General features: G+C 36.6%; 1 protein-coding gene across 1 annotated transcript in view; it reads right to left on the bottom strand.

Annotated features, from left to right (window-relative positions):
• The window catches only part of NELL1 (neural EGFL like 1), a 281,494-nt gene that overhangs the window by 98,961 nt on the left and 162,745 nt on the right, over nt 1–19,788 (bottom strand). The window contains exon 14 of the mRNA XM_061999665.1: nt 7,913–8,035. Coding sequence (XP_061855649.1) covers nt 7,913–8,035 — 123 coding nt within the window. The remainder of the gene's footprint in view (nt 1–7,912; nt 8,036–19,788) is intronic.

Below are 19,788 nucleotides of genomic sequence, written 5' to 3'. Positions count from 1 at the left end.
TTGCCACAAACAGTAACTGCAATGCACTTATTTTACATTTGGGGAAGATATTTATATTCAGTTTTCAATATTGCTTGGTTATGTTCTACAGGGAATAGAATTTCATGGTTTTGGCATCTTCTTGCCTTTTCATGTGCCTGTTCCATATCCATTAATCCCGAAATGGTTGCACACTGTAACTGATTTCACAAAAGAAAGAGAGAGTGTTTTGTGCTGCTATTGCTATTATGCTGCTGTCGCAGCACAGAGTCAAGCTCACATTGCAATAGGCTTTGTGCAGTCATGTATTTCAAGATGCTTTTCCTGAACTGTTTTTTCCCACCCAACATGAAAAAATCAGTACTTTGTGCCAAATAAATGCATGGCAAGCTCCCCAGGAGAGCCAGGAGAGTCACAGATCTAAATAGACTGGGTTTCACACATCGTAAGGACTACAATTTTAAAGCAGACAGTACAGCAGACCAAATGACTGACCGTGATGTCTACTGCTCTTCTGGCAAAAATACAGTAGAACATAGCAAATGAGTTCTTTAAAGGAAGGCTGTGTTTGAAGACTTAATAATTGATAAATGTTGTTCAAAACAAAGGAAAAAGTACTAGTTTGGGTAACATGAATAAACTATTCTAGTAGCATTAGAAAGCTACATCTTGACTTCAGGAGATGCTAGATTAGGCTCCTCAAGGAGTTCTGTGACAGAGACTGCTACAAATAGGAGTGACTGATTGAAATCATCTCCAACCAAGTGTAGAAAATACATGCAATGTCTGATGCAAATATTAAATATGAAGTGAAACATCCACATTTTTGCTTTTATTAACTACTCTTCTAAAAGATAAAACAATTAATGTTAAAATAGTCCTGTGTTTCTGTACAAGCCAATTGTACTATCCAGGAGATTGTAGGGAACATACTTCAACGTCTCATCAACTTGTAATTCCTTTGTACATCCATATAGGAACATGATCCGAAACTTAACTGCTGATCCTAAATGAACAAATGTAAACCAAAGCAATGGGAGGCAATAAGCAACTCAGTCAATGAGAGAACCTCAGGTTCAGATTCTGCACCTAGGAACTCTCATAAACATTTCATGACTAAGTCTGCCATGCCCTTTGGACTCACTTACACATTCAGAAAAAATTGTCAGATTAAGTTTTAAAATATTTCAGACAAGTACAGCATTTGCCTCCTTTTATTCAGATACAACAGTTGCTCTGGACTGGACCACTTCTTCAGCAAGCACTAATCGGTGCTATACTCTATATTAGCTCTCAATCTAGAGCACTGAGAGAATCTGTGACAGCAAAGAGATCAGGATCTGCACTCTGACAAGTTACATTTATTATGGTTTTTAAATAATCTATTTCCATAACTGATGTGCACTCTATATCATCTTGAACACTCACACGCAGTACAAGATCCAATCATCAGGAAATACTGTGTCCTCAAAGAGGATGTAAAATTGGACCTCATAGTGGTGGGTATGTATAGCTCAGCTTTTAATACAAAAATAATAACACTTGAAATTCAACATATCACACAACTAAATCTAGGCAATGTCATTTTAAGAGCAAGAAGAAGTTATCATAAACCATCCTAATCTCAAAATGATTTTAAATCATTGCAGTACAAAATCAAACCAAGACCAACATTAGAACTTGTGGAGCTTAAAAAGCACATGGCAAATACTTTAAAAAGGGATTTTGCATAACTCATTATAATTGCTATGTTGGTTTTTGCATTTTGGATGTACCACATTTGATAACTATCTGATCATGAACAAAAATACAGAGGTTGTCACATTAACACTGCAAATTTTCATTGTTATTAATATAGTGGATTTAGGACTATAGAAAATTTAGTGGCTTCCAGGATATTGTTTGATTTTGAGTCCAACTATCCTAGCTCTAGAATTAAAAATCCATAAGAATTCCAATTGCACTGTTTTATAATTATATATTGTCTTAAAATTATTAAATCACTTACATCTGGAATGTTTCACCCAAAAACTGTGACTATCCAGCTTCTTGCACTTGCCATGGCATTTTCCCTGTGTCACATGAAACCAAAATGCAGGTGAATGCATTTATCTGCTTTTGCAGTGACTTATTCACTACGCATTAGATAGAAAAGACTACACAAAGCTCAAGACTCTGAAGAACAACGATGAGAATCCAGCATGATTCAAAACTCCTGTATTCCTCCATGAGACTTCTCATTATACCAAAACAGTAATTAAAGCCACGATGAGCCATATCACCCATTCTAAATCTTATAGCTACAAAAATAGAAAGTTACAGGGAAAAATGTGTTTGTTCCCTTCCACTTCAGTCTTGGCCTACATATTATTCATAACACTCCAGTGGTCCTCAAAGCTTTCAACTCCACCTCCAACAGACATGCAGACATGTAAAAACCATAAACCTAAGTGGCAACTAGTCACCTTACAGTGATCTGATAAGCTTAAACATCAAGGTATCGGCACATCTGATTGTCCCACTGCTGGCATTTAATCTTGCTTAGCATTGGTGATGTCAACGTAAAAGGGACACAAAAAAACAGACAATCCAGCACAGTAAGTCAGAGATTGATTAGTAGGAGCTAAAAATAAAAATATTCTTGAGTATTTCTCATAACAGGTGAAATTTCATGATAGAAGAAAATTTCTTTGTCGTTCGGCATCTATTTACTACACCATCACCATACTGCCTACACATTGGAAGAGAAAGTATTTCTTTCAGATTATTAAATATATCTCTAAGAATTACTTTAAAAATATCTGCTTGGAAACAAAGAAGTAAACTGCAACAAAAAAAAAAGTTGTCAGACTGTCATTTGTTAAAACATGTCCATCCAATTAAAATTTATGATTAAAGCAGTGCAAAACAGATCTTTTTACTGATTTATGTCAAACAGAAGCAGTTTTCAAGTCTGTGTTATAATCTAGTCATCAGTAAACATTAAATGTATTATGAATAAAGACTCCATATTATTATTCCCATTATCTTATAAAAAGAGAAGAGGATGTGTTCAAAATCTGGTTACTTTTCACATCAGGTTCCAAATAAATTATCCATGAAGTGACCAGTAAGTTCATCAGTAACAACTGCACTTCCAAACACACTTTCCCAGGCAAATAGATACAAAGAAACACAGTACAATTAAGAAACTAATCTGGACTTCCATATTACACCAGAACTAAGCCACTTATAAATAACGGCTTTCATCTTCAAGACCACCATCCACTGACTTATAATCCCTTAAGTGTCTCCTGTGAAATGCTACAGAATAATATAACAGAGAAAAATAATCATATTCTATGCTCTGGCAGAAGTAAATGTTTCCACAGCCTGAATACTAATTAGAATAACACTGTTTTGATTTTTATTTCACAATACCTGATGCTTCCCTGCCTAGGCATCAGTCATATTGCACACATTTGCTGTAACGTTTATGACTGTAACTAAATCCACCTCACTTAATCATTCTAATAAATCTACACCTCAGCAGAACTACTAAATGAGATATTAATAGCACACTAAATATGCCTGTTAGATCATACAAGTAAAATATTTAAGTACAACGAAAAATATTTGCACTTGTTTAAGCACTAGACTTCTGTTCATTCCCCACTGCAGAGATACACGAAAAATAAAGTATCAAGCACACTTTGTTCATGTTGCAGAATTGCCTCTGTTTTCCATCCAACTATATTCAAGGCCATTTCTATTTTTCTGATAATACGTCAAAGGACTTCTATGGGCAGAATATATTCTTTTAAATAAATATCCAAACCAAAATACCAAGAGCTAGGACGTGGCTTGTTTACTACTTCCAAGCCTCCTCACACAAAAGGAAACAACTGATTGCTAGAAAACCTTGATGGTGACTTGCATATTGTCCACATTGAAAAGTTGTATCTCCAACCCCTACAAAATCTGGTGAGTGGGGTTTGTCTGACTGGTTTAAGGCCTTTATTCACAAATGTCAGCAATTATTTTAGGAAACTGGCTTATCTTTGAATATATCTTGTTTCCTTTCTTTGATTTCAATCTGTGATACAAGGGTCAAGGTCTATAACAATCTTCTGCTAAGCTACAGGTGTGTACACCCCACAGCAAATATTCCCTAGGTTCCCATTGCACTTGTGGATGGTAGATCATGAGGCACTTTAAACAAATGGCACATCCCACTTCAACATGTCACTTCCAGAGCATACAGTACAAAGCTGCCAAGTGGAACTGGAACTTCATACAAAAATCAGAGAAAGACATTTTCCCTGTACACGTTTTCCAGCATCCCAGGTTCAAGCCCTGCCAAAATTTCACACAAAAACACTGCAACAGGATACAGACCAAGAACCTCTATAGTTTAAATACAGTATTTATCTCTATTTGATATCCTAAGTTTCTCACCTATAGTCATAACATTTTTACTCATTTTATACCTGACAGAATTTTGCGGTTATTCAGCAACTGGTTGTCCTAGTCCTAGGAAATTAAGGATTCATTCATCTAACCATTGCCAGTCGACACCGATTTCCCACAAGATCCATCCTGAAGGGCACATTGCAAAGTGACATGTCATACCAGGCAGTCATCTGCCCACCACACTTTTTTTTAGCTACAACATTCAATTGCTGAACCAATCTTTATCACCTTTCCTTTACACCCTAAGTTAATTGCCTTTATGCTGCATTATTAAATCCTACCCAGAAATTTAGTGACATTCCTCCTTATTCCACCCTCAACTATGAATTCTATAATTAATTTACAGAATTCAAGTAAAAGGGCATGGCATGAATCTTCTGTTACCCACCTACAACTTCTACTTCATGAATCACTCTTAGCTCTTTCAAACTATTTTCAAGGTTTCCTTCACAGAAAACAACAAACTTCTTTAGATCCAGAGTGTCTCTCTGTTCACAGAATCTCAAGGGCTAGAAGGGACCTGGAAAGATCATTCAAGTCCAATCCCCCTGCCAGGGCAGAACCAGCTAGAGTAGGTCACATAGGAACTCAGACAGGTGGGTTTTGCATGTCTCCAGAGAAGGAGACTCCACAATCATTCTGGGCAACCTATTCAAACACTTATACCTCTGACCTCTGCCTTTAATTTCTTCCAGCAAAGATCTCCTGATTTTACTTCTCATTTTCTAGGGAAAGCCTAAGACATAATCTTTCTAGGTTCCTCATTCTGTCATATTTACAAATGGTGGTGGCACAGCATCGTCCTGCTTTGTCATTTCAGCTCATCTCAGCCTCATCCTGTTCTGAACTACTGCCAAAATTTCAGTGTCATTCTGAGGTTGAGAAAAGCTGAGATCATTCACAGGAAGTAAGTCTTATTTGTCACTAATAATACTGTCTCCCTGTCTGTATAGTGATAGTTGTGTATTTAGAAATACCTTTTTTTTCACATCTTTCCATTTTTATGCCACTTAAACTATGGCAGTATCTGTTTTAATGTAGGAGTGCATTTGGTCTCAGTTTGCGCCCTTTTCTACCACCTTCACTCATGACAGTCTCCACATCTAGTTTGACACAATCTAATCCTTAATTACACAATCTAGTCTACCACATTTACAGTGAGCCAATTCCTTATGCATGAAACTTATTTTTCTACTAAGAATTGAGACAGCCTGGTTACACAGATTTGAAAAAATATATATTTGCTTTCATCTGCAACATTTGTTTTTTGATTTTATTTCTAAAGCCCCAGCAATTATAATATTCATATCCAGATTATTTCTGTCCTTGCTATTTCTCCTTACTTGTCACCAAAAAAAAATGCAAATACAACAAATTCCAGCCAGACTAGTTTCATTATATACCACTAGTTCACCATGCAATTTAGACATACGTTTTCTTTTCTAAAATACAAATGACAGCATTCTGTGTTTCTCATAAGGACTATCACAGTGCTATCCAGGCAAGTCAGAGAGGAACATTAGTCTGATTTTATTTTTTTATAAAACATTGCTCAAATAGATTGTTGAAACAGATTGTTGAATTAGGCACAAAGCCAGTTCTCCTCTCTCATCATAACATTACCATTTTTATATTTATGGTTCTGCTGGACAATGTTAATAAGATTTCTCATTGAACTACAGAGATGTGTTATTTCAGTAGTACTTGGAACAACTCTTTTGTGCATGCACACATCTATAACATGTAAACATTTATAAAGTACTTAAGGTGACTCAAGGAGAAATATTTATCATCTCTTCAGAAGGTATTATGTTAAACTTATCAACTTGACTTAAATCTATCTTTTCCCAACATATACTGCCTGAAGATAAAGCCCTCAGATTACTACCAGAGACCATAAGCTGTTTATAGTTGCCCTGACATGTTCACACCTCTTCCTTTAGGTCAACTCTAGCATTTGTGCAAGAAAACCACTGCGACTGGTCATCGATAATTTATCACGATTAAACTTGGGGAAAAAAAAGGCAAAAGTGGTGCTACCATGGGCAGAATGGGAATATTTCTTAAACTAGCAGTCTAAACTTGTAAAAACCTCAAGTGATCATGCAACCACAGGCTGAGGAACTCAGACCACTTCTTGACATTGTTTTCTTATTTATTGGTATGCACACAATTCTAATATTTACTGGTTTGCAGCAGTATTATTCCATGCAGCATTGAATTATTCTTATCCTTAGTGGCTTTAATAGTTATTAGACTGCAAATGCCTGCCTATAATCTCCGGATTTGTTTTCAATTTACCTTTCACAGTCAGAATATAACAACACACTTTGTTTCCTCTATTTCCACATATTCAAAAAGACAACTATAACTACATTCATGTGTGTCATTCAGGGCATACTGAAACATATATCTGTAATATTTATTTTATCCACAACTCAGATTTCAACAGAGCTTTGCAGGTAAAAACATTATTGCATTTCTCCAGTGCAATGTCATTACTTTGACATTACTAGATTAATAAATATGCAGGAGGAGTTTTGCTTTGTGTTTTTGGCACATGAAACCAAATATCCAGGTGTGCAAACGAAGAAAACCACTGTGAAAACAAAGGTTTTTATTAACTAATCTAAATATCCCTGCTTCAAAGAAATATGATTAAGGGTTTGTCTTCTTGCATTACCCTCAGAAAAAAAAATATCAGTGTCAGGCAGGCTGTTCACTCAGACTTCCCTGAAACTATGGTTGTCTATGCTGCCATTTACATTTACTGTCATCAAAGACTGAAAACATACTACAGTGGATTTCTCTGCAGTATCACCTGTTGACCTTCACTACGGATAGACCAAACTTTCACTTGCCCACAGTTTTCATAACATTTTGTTATTCCTTCTTAAATTATTACAAAACATTTCACAGTTTGAAGTACAGGGATGCTCTTGTGTGGATGGACAGTACCCAAAGAAAGTCGTATCAAAAAACAATCAGATGATATATGCCAAAAACATGCCTGGCTATCAGTCTTTCTTAGCTGCATACTTAACTGTGTACTAAACTGACAGATCTTCAAAATACACATTAAAAGGTAAAGAGTTAAAACAAACAAATTTTGATTCTATATAAGCAATCAAATAACAGCCACATGCTGTTAGCACAAAAGACAATCATCCTAATTTTTAAAGTATCTGATTACGTTTTGGAAGTCAATGGTGACAGCACATACCATCCATATCACTTAAAAGACAAATTATACTAGTTCAAATAACAGCATTCAATGTACCTGAAAAGTTCTTTTCTCACAGCATTCCAGAAAGTATTTCCTTCTAGCCAAGAAGTTAGACAAAAAGCAGTGCCCTTCACCTCCATGCATATTCCATACGCTTACAGAACTCAGCCATCACAAGTTACCAAAACACAGGTGACTGCCAGAAAATATTAATAGTCTGCTGCTTTTACAGTATTTCCAGAGTCATAGGCTTACCTTGGCAGATGGTTCCATTCCCCACATATCCAGGTTTACAGGTGCAGCTATGTCCCCTGACAGTGTTAGTACAGATCGCATTCTCATCACAGTTATGCTGTCCGCTGCCACACTCATCATGCTCTACAAGAGGAAAAAAGAAAAGATCCAAAAAAATTACAAGAGAGACAGTGAGCTTTTCAGTGTGATGTGGCATTTGATAAACCAAATCGAATAACAAGGTTGTCAATTATCAAACTCAAGAACCTGTTCTTCGTGACTGTAAATTATTTAGGTTCAAAAAGAGGAAAAGAAAAAGAATTGGTGATGATGCAAACTACAACTACAACAAAAACCCCTGAAGATGATTATCACAGAGAATCACTTGTTTTGATGTCTTTTACATCACTGACCATCAACAGCAATAAACATAAATACAAGGTAAATGAATGCAAGAGGGGCCCTAACAGCATGCCCTTTAAATACTCAGTTGTCACAGTCACTTCCTCTAATGCATTCTGAGCTCTTTCCCTAAGAGCATGTAATAACATTTTACATTTTCAGAGCACCATTCATACCATCGAACTCCAAAGAGACTCCTAGACAAATGGGCCATATTTTGCTTTCATCCAGCAAGTCTTCACTGCTGCCACTGAGCCTAATTTGCTACAGCTCCTGCACTTTACTCTCCCACTACATTTCGTTCTAGTAAAGCATCAGTTAGAGGTGGCGAGCTAGCTGACCCTGAAGTCTCTTGCTTCTTCCTGCAATTACTAGGAGCTTCCCTCATGCAGTAGGATTGCAAAAAGAAAACGTGAATATTTTACCCTTTTTCACTAGTGGATTTACAGTTTTGTTCAGGGGAATCAAGAGGATGAAACGAAATTTCTTAACCACAGAAAGGACAACAGATGTAACAAAAAAAAAAATATCATCAGAATCTGAACCCTACTCAGTAATCTTCATTTATGCAACTGCAATTATCAGGCTGGTATCCATGTGCTGAGAGGTAGAAGGTACCAGTGAATAAAGGATATTCAAAGTACTACAGACTAAAATTCAGCATTCTAATGACGGTAGTGCCTCGAAAACAGGAGGAAAACAGTCATTTTTACAGACTGAATTAAGCCCTTTGGAAGGGCTTCTCCATTGAGATCATCATGATCATAGGTTGCACCAGGCTAAAGTAGCCTCCGCAGTGTGTCTCACTTTACCATATATAGAACAACAGAGCATTTGAAAATAACTCAAGGCACATGTAGATTTGAATGGTAGATTCCAAGGAACCCCCTCAAACCAAATACTTCTGGAACCCCGTTGATAACTATTTGCAGAATGTATATCCGACATATGTTTTCCCTTTTTCAAATACATTTGACAGCAAAATGATATGGATTGTAACTATTTTCTTTTAAAGAGAATCAAAGCAATATATCACTCTCTTTGCTTTTAGCAAGAAACTCTTATATACACACACACACATTCAACTGTGTCTGGCTTTAGCTGATAAATTCAAGCTTACATTTATACTTGTTAGTTTATGCTGGTCCCTAGCTGTACTTGTTAATTCACTGCAGCTCCTTGCCAATTTTCAGATGCCTTACATATCCTGAATAGGCTTCTTCAGAGGCTGCCTGTTATCTCCTTGATCTTTTAAGAAACTCTACCACAGCCTGGTTCTTGCCACTCCAGTCTCATAACGCTCAGGCTGCTGGGTCAGACACAGAAAGTATCAAGCTACTGAAAGCTGAATCATGCTTCCTTTTAAGAGAGACACTCTCTTCATAATCTCTCCCCTCTTCTTACTACTTCTGTTCATTATTGCTGTTAGCTTTCATGTGTTCCTATAGAATACCTTTGTGATAGGCTCATGTGCACACACAACAACATTCCTACTCAAACAATTGTCAGAATTAGTTGATTACCTTCTCGGCACTTCAAGCATAAACAAAAGATTTCCCAGTGGTAACATATGTGTTTTGCCAAAATCCACAAAACATTACTTTCTGCTATGTTGCTCTACAAGTTTGACAACGTTAATCATTGTATGTACTACTCCTGCAGATACACAAATGCTGGTAACACTGAAAAATTTAGCACTTGATGAAGCCGCTTTCCCGCAGTCGTGCTTAAAACAAAGGTCAAGTTTTCCCTAATCTGATATATCTTAAAGAGTTAGCAACAAATCTGACCACAGGAACCTGCGCTTCATGAGACATCCTGGTGCTGATAGCACAAGGAGGACTAAGGGAATCACATCTGCATGAGGAATCCCAAGATTTCTTAGCAGCAATATGGCTGCAATGATGGGAACTTTAAATGAAGTTTTCCCTGGTGTAGAGATGTCTACAGATGATGTTGTTACAGGACTAATAAGAATGAGAATGCATTGATTTTCTGCCAAGGTACAAGAATCTTTTAGTCCAGATGGAAAAATCCGTAAGATTCTGTCAGTATTAAGTTATCTTGGGTTTCCTTCGCCCTCACAAGAGATCATTCTTTGGTGTACCTTGTGTCCACATTGCAAAGTGAGCACGGAAGGTGAGCTCATGTTTTGTTTAAACTCAAAGGACATTATGACTAATTTGCCAAGAACACATTACTTCCAAAATCCCCTAATTCAAGCACATCAGACAGCCTGGTTTTGCTTTAATTTTATGGTAAATGCTATCTGACTACATAGCAATCAAAGATTGGAAAGGAAGGACACTGTGAGACAAGGATTCACAAACAGCATCATTCCAAAGCACCAAAGACAAAAATCTCAAAGTCATATCTTATTCTGACAATGTCCAGCTGAAAATGTGAAGCACAAGAAAAGGGACTCTAAAAGACAACAACAAAAAATCACTATTATTTTTGTTATACACACACATGTATATGTAGATATCAATAAATATGATGCCATGCAGAATTAAACTGTCATCATTATGTTGGATTAAAGTCATACATCTCTTGTGACTTCTGTTTGTTATACAAAACACTCAAAAGGGGCTTATGAGCAAAGACAAAAGGACGTGGCAGGCTTACAAAGAATGACAGCAGTGCAGGATGCAATTCCTCGACCCAACATTCATTCCTCTCGATTACCAATATGTATTTCAAGAAACAGGTACCATTTCAGAAGAACAGTTACAAGAACAGCACCATTCTTTGCTTACAGGGTACTTTATGAAATCTCTGTTAATTAACTTCAGCATCAGTATTTCTGTTGCTCAGGAATCCTGGTTATTGCTGCCTCTATTTCATGCCTTTCTGGGGTAAAGTCATGAGATCAGGTGGGGTTTTGTGCCTCTGTTTCCCTCTATAACATGAGGATATTACAGGATTCTATTACTTTCTAGCATTTGTCCTTCTTCTGAATCCTCAAACACTGAAGATTTTACAGAAAATTAAAGGATATCAATCTTCTATTGCAAAGGGATTTACCTTCTACTTGATCTGTTTTTCCTGCAAGCAGAGATGAGGTATGGAAAGCCACATCACCGCTGAACCTGTCCCTCTTTCCTAGCCACCAAACTACAGCTAAGGCCAGCAGACGACACATTTAAACCCAACATTTTCCTTCTTGATAAAAACCTTCTAGAATTTCCAAAGTTTTCATGAACTTTTTCAAAATCCTCAAGAGTGTCTTATTTTCTGAGTTCACACCTAAACCAGCAATGACTATAAAGTTCATTCTTTCCTCAGCCTTTATCTGTGGACAGCCATCTGCCTCCAAAAGCACTTGAAAGGTCAGTGGGAAGAAATTCATCATCTTTTTACAAAAAGATCTCTCTGCCACCTGTATTGTGTGACTCTGTGGAATCAGGACACGTGTGAACTTTTTGGTGTCCTCTATGTGTCCATGAAGCAATGCTTTAGTTCTGAAGAGCTAAGTCATTTAAAATTAAATCTCTACAGAAAACTTCTATTTGAAAAAGCTGTCACTGGCAAGTCAGTCCTGGTTAACTGCTTGCCTCAGGCACCTGAAATATTGCACCAACTTTACACCATTACAAGTCTGGGGACACATGTTTATACGTGGGTGCTGTTACATGACAGACGTGCACAGTGATTGAATACTGTAGTTATTTCAGCTTTTTTCATAGGTAACCCAATAAAAATAAGTTTGTTGTTAACAATTAGAATACTCAGGAGCTGTCTGACAATGTTTTAATACTAAATGGCCTTATAGAGATAAAAATCACATAAAAAGTAAAGATAATTCACTAGGAAACGGTTTCAATTAGACAGTTTGTTCCACATAGTGTTAGAAGGAGCATCAATGTATCTTACAAATCCCAGAAAAGCATCTTGTATCAAAACACAGGCCGGTCTATAAGCACACTGATACTGGGGCACACACACAATACCCCCTTTTTTCTGAAATCCCAAGGAAGAAACTCATTATAATACCATGGGAAAACACACACCATTTCCTAGTAAAGTCTCAGTAACATAATGACTACTAAACTGCTGAAGCAAACACCATCACCACACCGCCATGGAGAGAGCTGGGACCACGCTGCAGCCCCCGTACCAGCGTGTGTGCTCAAGGCAGATGGACTCCAACCAAGCAAGCAAACAACACTCCACACCAACATCTGCAGCACCATCAGTTAACATCTACTGTGAACACCTGTAAAAATCAGTTACACAGTGCCTGAGAGAGCAGGAAGGCAATTCAACTCCCCGCATTGCAACAGAAGGTTCACAATAAAGGCCAAGCCTCTGCTAATAGCTGTATTAGCTACACCTTCACTAAGGGCAGAATTATCAGTCATGATGCATCACAGCTGTGAAGCCCCTTGCTTAACTTTTAAAATGACCTCTGATTTTCTTCAAAATGCAGGTACCTATTTAGGCCAACAAAGTAAAAGCATCTGCAGTTGCAGCAGCTCCTGCATATCTCAAATGTACAAGCACTCCCGTTGCTCCACTGTTAATATATAACAATACTGATGACTTCTGTGTGAAGGATAAATAGGAATATTCAAAGTCAGTAACTTTCAGACATCTGTATTTCTGTCAAATCTCACATAACTCCATTTTTCTAGCCCAATCTTACTGAGGAATCACATCATTACTTTTGGTTTGTGATACTTGAAAAATACCTTCTGTTCTGGGAAAATTGAACTGGAAGAATGCCATAGGAAAAGCACTGGGAGCAGGGGGAGATGGTGCCATACAAAGATTTTTGTCTGAGGTAATATATTCTGCATAAAGCCACCAGTGCCATATTGCAAAACTATTTGTAAGTAAAAACCACCACGTAAAAACAATTCAGAACACATGCCAAATAAAAAAAAAGGATTTACTTGTCATGTATTTATGAATACAGATGCACAAATACCTAAATGTATAAACAATTACAGGTAAGTACAATTTTTCTTCATTCATATTGTACATGAAATGTACTTTTTGTGAAAGGCTGTAGGCAGCTCTGACAATTGACATCCTGTCAATAATAAAAAATGGCATATTTCTTTACTCTTGAAAGTTTTGAGTACTACAAATAACCACATTTTTACTAAAGAGATCTTTTCAATAAAATCTATTCCTTACACAAGAGGAAGATGGCCTTTGCTTATGTTTTTCTCCATGTATTTTTCAGAAGTCCTGCAGAATTTCGAGGATGCCTCTGCTTTCCCATGCAATGCCACTACACTTTCTGGACCTGTGTGGACTCTAAAGGTAGGACCTACTTGGCTTTAGTTTTCTCTTTTGTTTCTTTTCTTTTTTATACATGCTTGGAATAATTCAAGTATTTGTACTGTTGTACACATTTAAAAAATTTAACAGCAAACTAAAACCATAGATTGTAAATATATAGCAAACACCACATAGTAAAGGTAGAAAACTTTTGGTCAAGAGTCATAACTAACTGGAACATCAAAATAGCTTTCCCTTGCAGAGCTGAAAATCCCATAATGGATTTCAAACTTCTAATTTCTAAAAGGTTTATTTGACACAGGATTTATTTTTCAGCAAGAGTGACGATCTTTTTTCCTTTATTTTCTTTATATAAGGATGCTCTTTGAAAAAGGACCAATACTGGAATGCAATTACTGGAGATATATCCCATTGAATGGTCTTTCACCATAGCTACTCACTTCTCCTTACAAGAAAAGGCCCCAATTTAAACTTGCTTACAAGATGGAAACAATTTTCTTATTGTAAGGATTTTCTTCCATTAATTCCTCAAGGCCTTCATACTTTAATAATAAAACATTCACCTTTGGAAAACATTGTGTACACATTCTGAATGTTTCTATTTATTCCTATTTTTTTAACACTGAAAGGAAGTCAAAGTTTTTCTGTAAATTGTTGAGATGACAGTCTACTTCTGGAGAATGTAACCACAAATGCAGCAAACATCTCTATGAAACAAGAGACTTAAAATTGAGACACAACTCACTTATAGACTAGCAAGGTCATCTGATGCTACCGTTGTTTATTAATAGAGACACTATTTGTATGGAATAGCTAATTAATTTTACTTTAGGTGTCTGGCATCAGTTAAGCAATGGCCTCTGGAAACTCAGAAAGGAGAAAGCCACCTCTCCCAATACTTTTTAAATGAAGCAACACTTTCTTGCATGGCAGTAGGATTCAGGTGTCTATGTAATAATTAAGGGTTTAAAAATGAGAGATTCAAAAAATTTAATTTAGGAAGATTTGTGTACTTAGTGGAATCAAGACTTTAGCTCATAAGATTTCAAATAGACTAAATAAAAGGAAGTAGTATTCTGAACACAGAGGAAGAATCTCCCCCAGAAAACCAGGGCAATTAGAAACGAGATGCATACATCAAACAAGAAATTACACTGCAGATGGTAAGCTGCAACTGTATCCTTATGAGCAGTTAAATGTACAAATACTGGCAGAAATATCAAATTTGCCATTCTTTTAATAAGAAACTAAAATGCTATTGTAATTTATGACACAACCAACAGCTTCTGATGTTAAACATGAATTTAGACTACATTCTAAAAGAGCAGACACATGCTACTCGGGTAATTAGGAAGAAATAGTGGGATTTAATTTGAGTATAAAATTCTAAATGTGCATGCAGTTGCCTCATAGAATGAAATCTCTTCAGTGGTTCCTTTTGAATTATAAACTAGAATTCTTTCTTTAGCTTTCTGACAGCTAGTTAGATTTTGGGTCACATTCACCAATCTGCAGTCAAGTTTATAAAATAAAACTCCTCATCTAAGCCATGCTTATTCTTTTATTCTTTTTTTTTTTCTAATTTATTCTATTAATCTGCCTGGAATTGTCTAGAAACCAGTGTAACAAAACAACAAGATTCATGTTCCCAAACTGGTATTTAGATTTGTCTCAGTGATTCCATTTCAACTTTAATTATTAATTGATTTAGTTTCTATTTTCACACCACAACGAAATCTTTTAAGTCATGTATTAGAAGATCATTAACAAAGTCAATATTATCTTATTCATGTACATCACATGCAACGGAACAAACATGATATATGGATATATCGAGGAGAAAAATGACTGAAACTAACAACTCATCCTAAAGAGGCCAATGTAAAATGTGGGCAATGACATCTGTACATCAGCTGGCATCATTCCAACATTTAGTGAGCAAAGTCTGTACAACTCATGCCTTTGGCACTGAGCTGCTCAGCCTTATTTCCCCTCAGCAGAAAGCAGAGATGAATGCAAAGATCTATATTCTGTTCCAGTATGTGTAGACTTCATTATTTATTGGCAAAAGAAAAAAAATCAACCTTACTAATGATCCTTGTTCTTATAAATCCCTGAAGTTCCACTCTTATGTTATACATATGGACATAAATAGGAACAGCTGCAGATGATAAAAAGATACACTATAAAAGAAGAGGACATCATTTTTTTCCAGCAAAAAATTTGTATTACACAAAATATTTCATAAGCCGATGTTTTTCATACGGAGCTTTTTTCCCTCCTTTTAAGTTCACCTTAATTTAACATACAGAAACCTAAAGCATACCGAAACCAATTTTGAATAGTCAAGGACATTTGCTATTAAGTCTGGATGATTGACCCCTTTCAGTATTCAATTCAGTTTACATTTTCAACCTTTGCCTTCATTCTGTCCCATTAAATTAATTTTTCATGTTATACTCTGAATTATGTGACTAAACCCAATGCATTAAAACACAAATCAAGTTCCACTTGAAATTAACACAGTATCAGGTACACTTTGAATTTTCTTTTTCTCAACATGAGATCTTTTGCTGGCAGCTCTTCTCATCATAGGCATCCTAAAGAGTGTGTCTCCAGTTCAACAATCTGAAGGAGTTCTGCTCTATGGGGTTCTTTCCTGCATTGAAGGGCTTCAAGTTATCCCCTCATTTCTTGAGGTGGACTGTCCAGAAAAGCACACAACATTCAAGACACCAGAACATTGTGGATTTATACCATGGCATAATATTAATCATTTTGTTCTCAATTTCTTTTCCAAGAGACCTCACTATTCTTCCCATCTTTGACCACAGCTGAGCAGTGAGCTGGTATTTTCAGAGAACTATCTGCAATAACTCCAGTAGCTCTTCTCTGAATGGTAATAGATAATTTAGAGCATTTTTATATATACCTATCTTCATTCTTTATTTTTGTTTTACCCAAGGGAAACATACTCTATACTCCTACCCTCTGTTCTGCCACACTACTTTATAAAAAACAACTACTGATATTACCCATTTGGATTTCCATTAGATGAATTCACTGAGAATTGATGGGAAATCCTACATTGTTACAACAAAAAAAGTTTACTTCTGGCAAAATCAAGATGAATAATAAGTAGCCTTGCTGACGATAACACTGCACTTGTTTACTTTATGCTTTGAAGAGTTCACAAGTTTGTATCACCAAAAGAACAAATTCTTTTGCCAGCACAGTTTCTCACTGAGCAAAGAGCTGCTATGTCCATATGACTCGGTTTTCAGGACTAGGGCTGAACTCTGAAGATCAGATGGGCTTTAAGAACTAACATTAAGTAGTAAGGATTGCCCATTTTCTTTCTTACAGACTCAGAGGCATTCCTAAACTTAATGTTAATAGTGTACATAGGAGCTTCATTTCTGCTCCTACAGACCAAAATGAATCTCTGTTATACCACCTTTTGCACAGGGTGAAGGAAGTATACAGTATATTGTCAATGAAATACAGCCCAACATAGACTCATTTTTAAGACTAAGAGTTATCAATGATTAAAGTCTCAAATGAACAAGAAATGGTCACAAAGTTAATAAAAATGTAATGCTGTACACATGGGAAACATGGTGTTGACAAGCAACTAGCTATACCCACATCTGCAAGAGCCAAAACTTCTTACAAGATTTTCTCCTTATTGCACTTATAAACTAGAATGAACGGGTTATGCACTGTATGTCTAGAGGTTTGCAGCAACCTAGTCTGCATGCCAGCCTTCTGTTTATTTCAGGAAATCAGAAAAAAAGGCCAGATTTCATATGAGATACAGTATGGCCTTGAGACACAATGGTCAGAGCGTAGGTGCATACGTTGTAAACTCATTCTGTTCTGAGCTGACAAACACAGTACTTCATACAATCCCTGCTGGCTTGCCTGAATTAATAATGCAGTCCAATATTTAATATTTAATATTTAATGCAGTCCAATATTTTTTAACTGGAACATGCTAAGCAATATGGTCATCTTGATCATTTTTATGATATATTAAACTTCTAATATAAGTCCACCACTGAGTTAAGCATCAAAGCATTGTACTTTTATGAGGCACCTCAATTGTGTACATTGATTTGTATATTTGTAAACCACTAGTTATTCCTTTTCTTGACATAGTTACAAAGCAGACAATTTCATACAGAGAGCAAATAATCCTTGAACCCAACATGATGTACCACACTGGAAGAGAGCAACTACATAGTTCCAGTTTGACTGGAGCAGTAACATTAACATTGATAGAGGAATGGTAAAAAACCCCTAACAGGTCTATAAACTTCTCAGCTTCTCTAAATCAAAGGACATTCACTAAGGAAAATAAAGACATCGCACATAATGACAAAGCTGAAAAAAATGAGACTTTTTCTAGCAACTGCCACTGCCTAATTTAGTTTTCAAAAGAGATGCCTGTTACCATTACATCTGAAGACACAACTCTATTCTTCCTCTGTGTTGTTAAAAACTGAATATGGTCCGATTACCTGCATTGTGTAGGAAAATAAACCCTAAAGCAATATGTGCTGATTTATTTATAGAGCAATATAACTTAATCTAAAAGGACAGGCTGCTTTTTATCCATAAAAATGTGAAAGCTGCATATTTCATGAAGTTTATATCAGAACCTCATCTTGCAGGTACTTTCAGTTCAACAATAGCTGCAAGCTTTATTATTTCACAGAAGTCTCAAAACCACTAATACAAAAAGTATGAAAGAGACCTTTAGATGCAATTTTTAGTCAACATTCCATAATGATTTGGTGAACATATATTGATGACAGAAATTCAAGAGAGTTTTAGATTTCAGGACTCCATGATGCTTTAACTTCCACATCAGGAAAAATACAAAAAGCAATACATATCCCATTTCAAACCCGTATAAAAGACTACTAGCACCATTGCAATTACAGTAAGGTAATACACCCTCGTGGCCAGGAAGGCCAATGGCATCCTGGGCTGTATTAGAAGGGGTGTGGGGCAATAGATTGAAAGAGGTTCTCCTCCCCCTCTACTCTGCCCTCATGAGACCGCATCTGGAATATTGTGTCCAGTTCTGGGCCCCTCAGTTCAAGGAGGACAGGGAGCTGCTGGTGAGAGTTCAGCACAGGGCCTTTTTTTTTAGTCTTTTTTTACAGGGTAAAAAAGGGAGTGGAGCATCTCCCTTATGATGAAAGGCTGAGGGAGCTGGGGCTCTTCAGCTTGGAGGATACTGAGGGGTGACCTCATTAATGTTTACAAATACATAAAGTGTCAGGAGGATGGAGCCAGGATGTTCTCAGTGATGGCCAATAATAGGACAAGGGGCAACGAGTGCAAGCTGGATCATAAGAGGTTCCAAAGAAACACAAGGAAAAGCTTCTTCACTGTTCAGGTGAGGGAGCACTGGAAGGGGCTGCCCAGATGGGCTGTGTAATCTCCTCTGGAAATATTCAGAACCCAACTGGACGAGTTTCTGTGTGACCTACTCTAGGTGATCCTGCTCTGGCAGGGATGTTGGACTAGATGATCTCTAAGGGTCCCTTCCAACCCTTAAGATTCTGTGATTCTGTGAAGGTGGAACTGTGTTTAAATGAATCAACATGTGTGACTTGTCAATCTGCTGATGCAAGAATACATAAAAGTTAAGGTTTTGTAGCAGAGCTCAAATATTATGAGGACAGGACACTTTTTTTTTGCACCTATCAAAGTTGCAATGAAAAGGCTTGCAGAGTTTTGGAGGGTGTAGTACAGGTGATAAGAAAGTCAGAAAAAATTAGCATTCTTCTCTCAATTTGCTGTTTGCAAAGAGACAAGCTGTTATGTTCCCCTGTGGATCAAGCACTTTCATGACTTACATACAAGCTTTAGTTTATGTACAAGTTTCTAATTAAGCAAATGCTACAAAAAGGATGAACACTAGTATATTTTAAGCTTTAACAGAGCAGAGATGACTGTTGCTTCTCACTGAAAGTAAACAGAATATTTCCCTAGTTGCAGTTCACCCAACAAAGTCAGTCAGTGCTGACTGAGATTCTTAGAAATAGATATCTAAAAACTGCCTTCTAAAACCATGTCTTGGTATCTAAATTACTAAACAGTTTGCTCTCAGAATGCTGAAAACCAGCCTCCTCAGTGTGTTTAACTAGGACAAATGAGTTCTCAATACTTCAGATGGAAAAAAAAAAGAAAAAAGGTAGTCTAAAAAGGTAGTTCTTTATGTCACT

The sequence above is a fragment of the Colius striatus genome, chromosome 7 (genome assembly GCF_028858725.1).
Source record: "Colius striatus isolate bColStr4 chromosome 7, bColStr4.1.hap1, whole genome shotgun sequence".
Lineage (NCBI taxonomy): Eukaryota > Metazoa > Chordata > Aves > Coliiformes > Coliidae > Colius > Colius striatus.
The sequence above is the reverse complement of the archived record's forward strand: the minus strand, read 5'-3'. Positions and strand labels throughout refer to the sequence as shown.